Genomic DNA, 12,035 nt, shown 5'->3' with positions numbered 1-12,035 from the left:
TTTGATTAAGGTACCAGTTGGTTTTATTATTACAATGCACACTGGATAAGCAAAAAAAGCCTTGGCATCCTGCGAAAACCAACATCATGACAGAATGAGTCACACGCGTGAGGCTGCATGGAGCGGCCGCGCCGCACGCTTTTATTGCAAAGGGTCACTTCCTGCTCAACTCAGGCAAAGGATGGAAATAAAACGACTTCCGGGTCTCTGCGCCGCGTCGGGGACGCCAACACACCAAAATAATCCAAACGTGACCCAAGAGTGAACGAAGCTAAACTTTAACAAATCACAGAAGACTAATCATCAATTCAGATCATTTTAATAAACAATTTGAGGCTGTATCAAAAAGTAAAAAAAAAAAAAAAGGTTTTCCGGGAGAAACTGGTTGGAAATTCAATGTTTTTGTTTTCCTGAATCTGGAAAAATCAGGAAAACAAAACTTCACTTCTGGGAGAGTCCCAGCGTCACGTAGAAAAAAATCAAATAAAACGATCCCTGGTTTAAAGTTTCCGGGTTTCTTGTCCCGTTTTACCGGAGAGAAAAGAGGCGGAGCTGGAATCCTGTGGAATACCAGTTTAACCAGTACAGGTCACGGAGGAATACACCTGCTCCACATGCAGCCTGAACACCAGAGGGCGCCATCTGGGTCATCAGGTGGTAACCAGAGCGTCCGACAGTGGGTCAGCACATACAGAGCATGCCCAGTAGATGACCGGTGCCCGATGGAGCCGTCAGGGTCACGCTGGGGTCACGGTGAAGCTGATTGGCTGCAGGATGTGACATCAGAGAAGGTAAACCCGACCACCTCACCATGAGGTCGGTTCTGTTTGCGAGTCGCTGTCAGTTGCTCTGGTTACCGCCTGTAACCCATCAGGCAGCATGTGGACGGCCTTCTGTCCAAACTGGATTATTTAAATACCGACATGACGAACAAAACATTTACACCTGTTTTCTATCACATATTTGGGTTTTTTGATGTCCAAACTGTTTGGATGGTCGATGATTGGGGCCAGTTCCCACCAGTTCCCACCAGTTCCCACAGGATTCCAGTCGTTGATCTTACTGCCTGGTTTCTCTCGTCTCAGAGGACCGGACTGAAAGTTGTGGCTGATTTGTCTCGTAGGAAAACAGGAATAAAAAAAATCAGCTGTTAATATTTTGGAAGATATTCTTTCTCTCCCACTTCGCTCCCCCAAATAAAAAATCTTCCAGACAAACAGTGAACTTAAAACTAACAAAACAAACAATTATTCATCTCTACCTTGTTATTCTCAGCTAGACTTTGTGAATAAGGATAAAAACAGACAAACCGAGTTAAAAGGCAAACCGTTATGAATCCCAATAAACACGCACACTCATTCACACACACACACACACACACACCTCGCCCTCCCTTCGATCGGAGAGCCTGTGGTTGGGTCGAGGATCTGATGCTTTCAGAAGACGTGCGTGTGTCTGGTGACGCTAGCAGAACACAACAACGGCTGTTAGGCAACGCTTCAGTCCAGTGAAAAATAAAAGTTACCGGGAAAAAGAAGAAAAGTCAAATCCTGTTCTCAAATGTAGAAAAAGCTGAAATGCTGAGAGGGAGAGCAGGTCTCCCGGTGGTTTCCTCTGGGTTGAGCCAGCGGCCCGCTGGGATCAGAACGCGGCGGCTACCGCAGAACCAGTAGTCCCTCAAAGCCGTTCCAAACCCCACCCAGTCCATCGCCTCCGTTGTTTTGGAACTTTAGCACCTCTTGACATCACTTCCTGTAAAAGTCCAGACAGAAACAGCAGAAACCAGCGCAGTTCCTGGAGCCTCCCTCCGCCGTGAGGGGAGGGCAGCCGGGCCTTATGGCGGCACGTAGGGGGGCGGCGACCTGTACGGAGTCATGTTCTTTGGACGGGAGCCCTTCCCCTCCTGGGGAGTCGTGAAGGGAGGAGGCGGCTGGTAGGGGGGTGCGTTGGGGTCTTCGTCTCGCAGGGCGGTGTACTCCCCCAGCATCTCCTGGTTGAGGGGCGTGGTCTCTGGGCTGGCCATGTTGGGGTACTCGGGGGGCGGCAGCGGCGGCTTCTCTTCCTGGAGAATCAGCGGCATGCTGGAGGAGGGGGGCGGCTTGGAGTCGTCCAGCTCATCGGCGAAGATGATAGGCACGCCCTTTTTGATGAAGGTGGCCTGATCCTCGATGGTCAGCTTGCCTCGCCGCTTCTTCCTGTAGCAGATCATGGCGATGATCCCTGCGATGAGCAGAATGGCCGCCACCACCACAGCAGGGATCACTGTGTGAAGGTAGACGTCATCGGTGCTGTGGCGGCTCGACCCCAGGCCTGGAGTGACCGTGGAAGGTTCTGGGATGCTGACCTCTGCTGGCGGGATGAAGGAGTGCATCCGGCAGCTGGCTCTGCCCCGCACCTTCACATCCTGCGGACTGAAGTCCGGCCCCATGTAGTCCTTGAACTTCTCTGAGGGTCTTCCGTTGGCGTCTCCGAGCGTCCTGCTCATGTTCCTGAGCTGCTCCTTGGGACACGGGTGCTGCGGCAGGCTGGTGTTCGTCCATTCCACCACGATCGAGCCTTTGCTGATGTTCCTGAGGCTCACTGTGCTGCTGTTGCGGTCGCCCAGAACGTACGCCAGCTTCTTGACCAGCAGGATCTTCTTGTGGATGTTGTTGGTGATTAACCGTGGCTCTCCTTCAAAGCGGGCCGTGAAAATGACCGGAGTTTTGTCATTGGCAGGCCAGCGGTTTACTTTGACTTCAAACGCGTCGATGGCGTTGCGGCCTCCTTTGTCGGTTGCCTGCATGAAGTACTCGTGCTTCCCGATGTGCTGAACATCCGGCAGGCCGTACAGCAGCTGGCTGGTGGTGTTGAACTGGATCCAGGACTCCTCTCCAACCACATCCTTGTGGTTCTGTTTCAGAGACAGGCGGAGCTTGTCTGTGGTTCCGTCCTCTTTGTCAAAGAAAGTATCAGAAGGGATTTTAACCTCGAAGTACGTTCCCACCAGAGCAACGACCTGATCAATGGGGTTCCTCAGCACCGGCTTCTTGTTGTTTGGGTCGTCGATGACACCAGATGACGGTGTGCTGGCTGTGGGGGCTTTGGGTGAGGGGGTCTTTGGGGTGGTGCTGGGTGGTTTCCTGGGTGGTTTTTTGGGTGGGATGGTGGGCGTGGCGGTGGCCTCTACTGGGATCTTCCTGGACATGGACGGCTGAACGGAAACGGTGCTGGTGGTCACGACGACCTTGGTCGGCTGAGGCGGGCCCAGGGTCGGGGTGTGGGCGATGGGGTCACGGATTCTGATCGTAGGCTTTCCTGGCAGAGGCACAGGGCCCCGAACCGGAGGGGCAGAACTTTCTGTGGGCGCAGCGATGGAGGGAGAGGAGAGGGTTGGGACGATCCTGACCGGAGGTTCAGCCGCCGTGGTTGGAGGAAGAACGGCCAGGACGGGCGTCGGAGTGTTGTTCAGCTGCCTTCTCACTCGCTTTGGGACTTGTGGCTTCTTGTTGGCGATGTGCCATCCCACCACGGGGTACCCCAGCCTGGCAGACATGGATCCGTCTTTAGCTGGACCCTGGACGCTGTTGATGTCTGGAACGGTGGTCCGGTCCAGGAAGCAGCCCAGCTTCCATGACAGAAGAGCTCCGTTCTCCACCACCTGAGAAACAGACACACCCATGAAGCAGCTGGCCATTCGGTAACATTATCTGCAGCTCTAACGGCTGATGTGAGGATCTGTTTATTTTTGCAGTTTGATTTCTGCAGCAGCTCCTGAACCCTGGAGGAGCTCTGTGTGAAATATTAGGCTGAGTTTAAGGCCTGCTGATGAACTCAAGTCTTTTATGACCTGAAAGGTAAATCCTGTGGAGTTTTACTCACTTACACTCAGGAAAAATGGTGTTTTGCAGATATGGCAGCTTGAGTTGTTGTGGTGACAAATCACATTTTTTATGTTTGTGTGGGGAGAGCAGATGCAAGTGAATTATTTACTAAGATGTTTCAGAAAGTAAAGAAAGTGTTTTGGTTCTGGCTTGTTGTCAGACAATAATCTGACCAGCTGGTGAAGATGTGAAAACATCCAGAGGAAAACTGAGAGATGGAAGCAGCAAACTGAAGGCTGGGAGGAGAAGCAGATTGTTCCCCTGTTAGCATCGTTAGCTAACAAAAGAAGCTAACATCTCAAGATGTTAGCTAACGATGCTAACAGGATGTTAGCTAACGTCAACAACCTGACGCTCAGAGGTTCATGTGACTGAACCTCTGAATGTCAAGAGAAGAAGAATAAACGCTAAACATATTAATTATGCACAGAAACCAGGAGAAATTATTAACAAAAGTTTACGTCCCTTTGTTAGCTTACAGCCAACCATCTTTATCTGCTGACCTTCTTGGCGTTTCCTGGGCCGGCCATGAAGGCCGACATGTCGAACAGCCGGTTGTTGACCACTGGCAGCATCTTCATGCCCTGCAGCTCCACGCCTGAGAAGCTCCTCATCCTGTCCAGCAGCTCCACCCGCTGCGCCGAGCTCATCTTCGTCAGATCGGCGTCCAGAATCACCGTCAGCACCGTGACCGGCTCCTCGTTGCTACACACGAAGGGCTGGACGGGATCCTCCGCCGCCGCCGCCGGGCCGGACAGCGGCGCCGACGAATCGCCATCAAAGTGGTCGTCCGGGTGAACCTCGATGGAAAACTCCTTTGAGGAAGAGGAAGTGTGGTTGGAGATGGTCACAGAGATGTAGTGGACTCCTTTATCCTCCTCCAGAGGGAGCCCCCGCAGGATGCCGCTGCCACCGTCCCAGTGCAGCCAGACGGGCAGCGAGTCCTTCCCCACCTCCGACACCTGCAGACAAACCAGAGAGCAGGAATCAACCGCCGACCCAGGATTTAGGAACATTTGGGAATCACTATAAAGATGGGAGATTTACACTTTGGTTACCATGGCAACTTGGATTAGGAACACAAGTTATCAATTAATGAGTTAATGTAAAGTCGACTAATAATTAACTGATAAACAGACATTTTTTTGGGTCTCTGCCTCTTTAAGAAGCTCCTGCTCTCTCTGAAGCTCCGCCTCCAGGAAGTCGTCCCAACATGGCTCCTCTATTAACCCTTTAACGTTTTTACCAGCGTTGCTCTGAGCAGCAGCTCCTATAATGAGATCAGCTCCACCAACTGTTTGCTAATTGCTGCTGGCTAGTCTGAAGGAGCTGAGTGGGGGAGGAGCTGAACCTGGCGGGCGGGGCTAGGTCCACCCAGGTGAAATGAACAGCTGTATGGTTGCCATGGAGATTACAGGATCTGAACAATTTCTTGAGTCAGCTGAATTACATCGATTGTTTATATTTCAACCAGTTCCGCATAAATGCGTCTGGACTTTGGACCGTTCTCCTTCACATTCTGCTGTAGTGCTGCCATTTTATTTCTGTATCAACTGGCTCAGCTTGAGGACGCCCAGAGGCGCCCTCTTCTGGATGGTGGCCAAACTACAACACTAAGCTAATAAACCATTATCAGTTTGCCTCCGTGTCTCGGACAAACTGATTCTATCTGCTGTATTTCTACCAGTCAGCTGCTGCGAGAGGCTGAGTCCGTCAGCGTTTTTATTCAGGTACCAGGACAATAAATCCAGTTCACCCTCCTCTTCCTCACACGCAAACACAAACGCAGAGCTGAATCCTTATTTAAACATGACTAAAATTAAAATAAGTCGGTCAATTATGAGGCTGGTGGGGGGCTGATGAAGAGAAATGGATCACAAGGGAGGGACAATGCCAGCGCAAAGATAAACTCAGAAACAGGAGTGAATCTCCCCCTCCCCCATCCACAAATTAATTCTGCGGCTAATAAATCCCGGTTAATAAATTATGCAGCGAGCTGCTCCCAGGATGCATCATTACGGCTGCAGCAGGCTCACGAGAAGCAAACCGAGAGACGGAGCTCAAGGTTCTCATCCCCGTGTCCACGAGACAGCAGGTCCTCTGACGAGACAGGCGTCCACGTCTTCTGATCAGGATGCAGCCCCGCCCGCTGCTCCACCTGCTGCTCCACCCATTAACCCACCCGCTGCTCCGACTGCTGCCCCACCCGCTGCTCCGCCCGTTACCCTGCCTGCTGCCCCGCCCACTGCTCCACCTGTTAACCCGCCCGCTGCCCCACCCGCTGGTTTTAAACCACAGTGACACGAAACCAGAGCAACACAGATTTCATCATCACCACAGAAACGGGACAAAAACATTTTCAACAACCTGAATTTCGAACAAAATCTCCTCTAAAGTTTCTTTTATCAACCAATTATTAACCCAAACTCTGTTCAAGGTTCAGTTTTTCCTCATGTTGATGTTTTAAGGATTTTTAACTGCAAATTCATCATTTGCTATAAATGACCAAGGAATGATAAAATGTTTATTATTTAGAAAAGAACTGAATCATTTGCTTGTTTCCATTTTCTCATGTATTTTAAATATTGCCTAAAATAATCTTACATAGTTAAATTAAAAATCTGCATAATGTGACTAACGGATCGGTGGATGAGCCGATGAACCAAGAACCATTCCTAAAGAGTCCAAGGTCAAAGGTCAACATTTTGTGTCAGGCAGAATATTTCTCATTCGGGACGTTTCCACTCAGACTAATAAATGTTGCCAAGCTCAGAGCCAATCAAATGCAGAGAAGGAGCAGATCCTCTCCTCTGATTGGCTCCAGTTCAACAAGAAAAAAAGACTTTATTTTCCATCACTGCCAGTGGAAAGAAAAGTGAATGAACCTCTGAACTGAGGGAAACGGACCAAACCAACCTGTGGCTCAGGTACGTCTGCAGGCTGCTAAAACAGGAAAACCACTAAACTGTTCCTGTTGGAATCAAAATGTAAAAAATATTATGCAATTCAACTTTATGCTTTCCACTTCCTCTGCAGTCTTGCCTCTGTTCCTACTTCTGAAATCCTCGTGGAAATGAGCCAGTGAAACCAGTGAAACCAGTGATAAATGCTCATCTGAACCCTTTCAATTCCCAGCAGAAACCTTCATCTTTTCTCCTCCTCCTCTCTGAGAGGAGGAGGAGAAAAAGTCTCCAGTCGTTTCCAGCGTAAAGCTTCAGAAGAGCCTGATGTTCGGCCCCACAGGCCGTCAGCTGAGAGAAACCAGCTTCCTGCAGGACTGGTCGGGAGGAACCGGGACAGAACCAGAACCGGGTTCTGGACAGCTGCTGCGGTGGCGGCAGGGACGGCGAGCAGAGTGAATTTATTCAGATGCAGCTAAACGCCTCGTTCAGGAGCGTTACTGCAGAGGAACTCGCTCTCCATGATGGATGCTAATGTTGGGTTTGACGAATGAACGGCAGGCGGAGAAACCACATCTGTTTGGCCCCAACTTAAAAGGCTTCATTAAAAGGAAACGAGTGATAATCTCATCAGAGCTCCTTTCATCATCTGCTGCCGTGACGATCAGCAGTCAGGAAGCCGCTGCCGTGCAGCAGGCTGGCCTCCAAACCAACCGGCTCCAGGAGCGACAGGCGTGAAACGCAGGGCGGCGTTATCGCATCCGGCGGATTCCTCTCTGCATGGCCGCCTGCTGATGGGCGGGGTCAGGGGTCGCACGGTGAGCTCATCATCGTAAAGTTTAACCCGACAGCTTTATATGAGAGTGAAAACATTAAAGTCAGACTACACGGCTACATACTTCACTGCTTCAGAGGATTTCACTGCAGAATCCCTTCAGTGTTTAACCAATCAGGGAGCTGGAGGCCAGAGGTGGCCTCTGATTGGCTGTCCGCTCATCAGATGTTTAATAAATCAATCTAAACTGAAAACTCATCAATGGAAATTAATCAACTAATAATTTGCTTTGAGTTTGGTCCATTTAGAAAAATGTACAGATGAATACATGTACTTCACACAGACTTACAGACCTCTGCCACCAGGGGGCGGGTTTCCTAAGTGTGTTTTATGACGAGGGAGAAGGTCACGTGACTGGCTGCACTGGTTTGACTGGTTTCAGAAACCCGCCAAGGTGGGCGGAGCCAAGGTGACAAAATTAACGCGTTAAAATCTGAGTAATTATAAAACTTAATTTTATTACAAACTAATGATTTGATTCACTTTATGATGCAGAAAGTTCATGTTAAAATTTTATAAATGTATTTAGTTGAATATTTGTTTTTATAATTTGAATGATAAAAACAGCTTCAGTATTTAGAAAAGTCTGAATATTATTGGCTGTCTCTGTTGCCTAGCAGCAGGCGGGTCGTGGGTTCGAGTCCCACCCTGGGCTCCTTCTGCACGTCCTCCTGTCCGTGTTGGGTTTTGTCCGGGTCCTCCAGCCGAACCCCCTGACCTGCTCCGTGTTATTTTAGTCTCCGTGTCCTCTGCTGTTTGGGTCTCAGCTGGAACCAGAACCGCGCGGCTGCTGCTGCTGGCTCCGGGCCGAGCCCGTTAAGCGGGGAGTTCTGCTCGGATTTACAGCCTCTCCGTCTCCATCATCATATTTTAATGGCTGCTGCTTCGGCGTGTCTGTGGCCGGCTGAAGCGCGGCGCATGCGCAGCTGCCTGTCTGAAGACATGAAAGTTACGGTCCGTAATGCCTTCCTCATGTACCGCCGCTCCCAGAATAGATCCATTAATAGTAACGGCCCGTTTTTCCTGGAACCGGCTGCGGCTCGGGGAATTTTCCGTCCAGAGCAGCTCAGTCGGCACCGCTGTCCTCTGTTTGGACCCGGCCCGGAGGAGTTCTGGTTCTGCCCGTTTATTCCTTCAGTGTAAACAAAACGGAAATCATGAAGGAGTGGCAGAAGGTGGTGGTGGTGAGCTGAGCCCTGATTGGCCAGTTCGGACCGGTTCTGATCCGGCTGCAGGTTCTGCTCCCACAGTGGGAAAGGTCCTGCTGTGGATTCCAGCCACAAATTCATTTTTAAGAGCAGAAAATGAGCCCAGAGATGGAAACGCTCCTGTAAACATCCACCTGGCTGCGGGCCTGCAGCTCTTCACCTCCTCCATCCCTCCATCCATCACATTTTCCACTGGACGTCCCTCTGCCAGCTCCCTCCCTGTTGGCTCCTCTTCATCCTCCCTCCTAAATATGAAGCTTATCTGCCGAACCGGGCCCAACAACGGCCTCCTTTCTTCGCGCTCCTCCGACAATGAGCCGCTTTCTTCCGCCGCCGGCAGTCCGGCCTCCTCCTCATGTCTCGGTTCCCTCCGCGCTTCGCTTCCCTCGCTTCTCTGGCTGATGAAACGTCGCTTTTCCCGGGATCATCCAGCGGAGGGTCTGTGGGGAGCTGCTGGTTCTCACTCACTGGGAAACAAACCGTTACTGGGAGGAAGCTGGAGAGAAACCCTCAAACTGGGATTCAATCCAGATCCCAACCGAACCACCAGTATATACAAAAATCACTTTTTAATGATGTTATTCTGGAGTTAATAAATCCAAACGCAGCAGGCGGGTCGGTGATCCGGCGGCACATCCTGGTTTTCAGTTTTAAAAAATTAATTCACAGAAAATCTGACACTTTTAACAATAAACAGCAACTATAAAGTCATCAGAAAGGCAAACATAAAAATGAAATATCAATTTCTGCTCTCAGTTGTCTCATTTAAATATCCAAAATTTGATCGTGACTGTCACTTTATTAGCTGTTAGCATGTAGCCTGGAAAATAGCTCAACGTCAAACTGGAATTGGAATGAGAATCATAACTGGGTCGGTGAAGGTCCCAGGTAAGTTCTGAATGATGGTTCTGATAGGATAAGTAATGGAGGTCCAAAAGGGGCCGGCGGTTCTGGAGAAATGAATGGAGGATCAAGTAAAATCTATTTTCTTCATAATAATATATTAGCGATAATAATAATAACGATTCAGGATTAAAGACGCAGGTTTGGGTCAGAACCCGGTTCGTTCAGACCCAAACTGATCCGATGTCGTGATTCCTGCTGAGAAGTGGAGACATGTTGGAGTTTTCCCTGAGCGCTGCCTCGCAGGCTGGCTGCGTCTGCAGCGGAATAACACAGATGCTATCTTTATCCGGCTAACGAGCTGCAGCTCCAACAACAACCATTAAATCTGAAACACACTGATGGGGATAATGAGAGACGTGAAGCTGAAGTGGTGAAGATGTGAGGGCGGAGGCAGCCTGAGGAAGAGGACGAGGAGGAAGGGTCAATCAAAGCACGGCTGGGACAGTTCACACCCAAAAAGCCTCAGAGTTTACAGACCGGATAGCATGACGACCCGAACCGAGTCAGAACAGGAACGTTTACATGAGGGGTGAGCCACAAAATGTATTCCCAATTCTAATTTTCTACGATTCAGAATCGGTATAAAAAGTCCCAAAATCAATTTTCTAACATAAAGTGATGAAACAGATCCACTGTTTGTCGGTCTCCCGGTCCGTTGTGACGTCATCGAGCAGCCGGTTCTGGAAGGTTTTCATGAAGCACCAAAACAAAGAGGAAACTCCAAAAGTGAAGCGGATTCATCCGGGAAATGTTGATGGAAAACATTTGAACTCATTTTGGTTCTGAATTCCCGGGAAGACCGAGCCTGACCACCTGGTTGGACTCACCTCATCGTCATGGCAACACTTCCTCCTGCTCTGATTGGAGGAATTATTATTATCTCTGAACGATTTCTACAATCAGTCCAGATTGGATCAGAACCAAACATTGTTCTGTAGAACCTCTTCCCATTGGATCAGAACCAAACATGCCTTCCTGGTTCTGTAGAACCAATGGGAGCAGCTCTGTGGCCCGCTGCTCCCCCGCCCCGTTGGATCAGAACCAAACATGCATCTCTGTGGTTCCAGAGGGAAACACCAGCAGGGTAAACCTGCGGCCCGGCTAAGGACCAAATGATGCACATCAGAGACCAGAACCAGAACCAGTAATGGTTTCCAGAACCAGTACATCCAGCTGATTCATGAATGAATGTGGAAGAAAATAATCAGGAACATGTGAGTCCAGCTGCTGCTGTACGTTTAATTACATAGCAACATGGCCGCCAGCGCTGCGGCGCCAGTAACCTCATGGCAGCGTGCTACAGCGCCCGGCCCAGCCCGGTCCAGCCCCGCCCAGCCCGGCTGACTCATATGTTCTGCTGGGTTTCATCTCCTCCCAGTTCTCCAGTTTTCCGCTCCCGTCCTGCCAGCTGCAGAGCTTCGCTGGTTTGAGATGCAGAGCAGCAGAGAGACGATGATTAAAGACCTGGAGAACCTAGCGACGGGTTCTGGAGGAACCGCAGAGCCGCAGTAAGATCCCAGCAGGGGGGAAATGTCAACAGAAAGAAGAAAAAAGTTAAGAAGAAAAACAACAAAACAGAAAACTGGAGATGGAAAAAAACTGAAACAACTGATGAGCTGAGCAGGTTTTAGTGGCTTCTCAGGGTCCTAGTTAAATCCTGGTGGACTTTCTTAGGGCCAGGTTTGGAATGTAAAATAAAATGCAAAATATAAAAACAGACTGTTTTAGAACCGGTTCCCTGTGTAACAGGTGGCCGGCTGGTGGAAAAGGTTTAAAGTTTGGATCAGAACCAAACCCATCCCGACCATGAAACATTTCCCCTGACCGTCTGATAAAAAGGGCTGCCGTCTGCTAAGCTAACACCAGGGCTGCTAAGCTAACAGCACTGCTAAGCTAACACCGGGGCTGCTAAGCTAACAGCACTGCTAAGCTAACACCAGGGCTGCTAAGCTAACAGCAGGGTTGCTAAGCTAACAGCACTGCTAAGCTAACACCAGGGCTGCTAAGGTAACACCAGGGCTGCTAAGCTAACAGCAGGGTTGCTAAGCTAATAGCAGGGCTGCTAAGCTAACAGCACTGCTATAGGCTTCCACGTTTAGTCCCACTGAAACCACAGACTGTCTGATCCCCTTTACACTGACACCACCAAATAAACTCCAGCTGAATTACTGTCGTAAACAGAGCGCTGCGGCGGCCGTCTTTACTGCTGTGGGTCAGAAACTATTCACGCAGAAATCTGACTGCGGTCACATTAAACTAGTAGCAGTTTAATGGTTCTATTACACAAAACCAGGTTGATGTTTGTAGCTGAAACCTGATGGAG

The 12,035-nt window shown here is 49.8% G+C and overlaps 1 protein-coding gene across 1 annotated transcript in view; it reads right to left on the bottom strand.

The window, feature by feature from the left end:
* The window catches only part of dag1 (dystroglycan 1), a 32,443-nt gene continuing 20,408 nt past the window's right edge, over nt 1-12,035 (bottom strand). The window contains exons 3-4 of the mRNA XM_023324899.1: nt 4,367-4,825; nt 1-3,640 (exon numbers count right to left, since the gene is read on the bottom strand). Coding sequence (XP_023180667.1) covers nt 1,835-3,640; nt 4,367-4,825 — 2,265 coding nt within the window. The 3' untranslated portion in view covers nt 1-1,834. The remainder of the gene's footprint in view (nt 3,641-4,366; nt 4,826-12,035) is intronic.

Source organism: Xiphophorus maculatus, chromosome 20 (genome assembly GCF_002775205.1).
Source record: "Xiphophorus maculatus strain JP 163 A chromosome 20, X_maculatus-5.0-male, whole genome shotgun sequence".
NCBI lineage: Eukaryota > Metazoa > Chordata > Actinopteri > Cyprinodontiformes > Poeciliidae > Xiphophorus > Xiphophorus maculatus.
The sequence above is the reverse complement of the archived record's forward strand: the minus strand, read 5'-3'. Positions and strand labels throughout refer to the sequence as shown.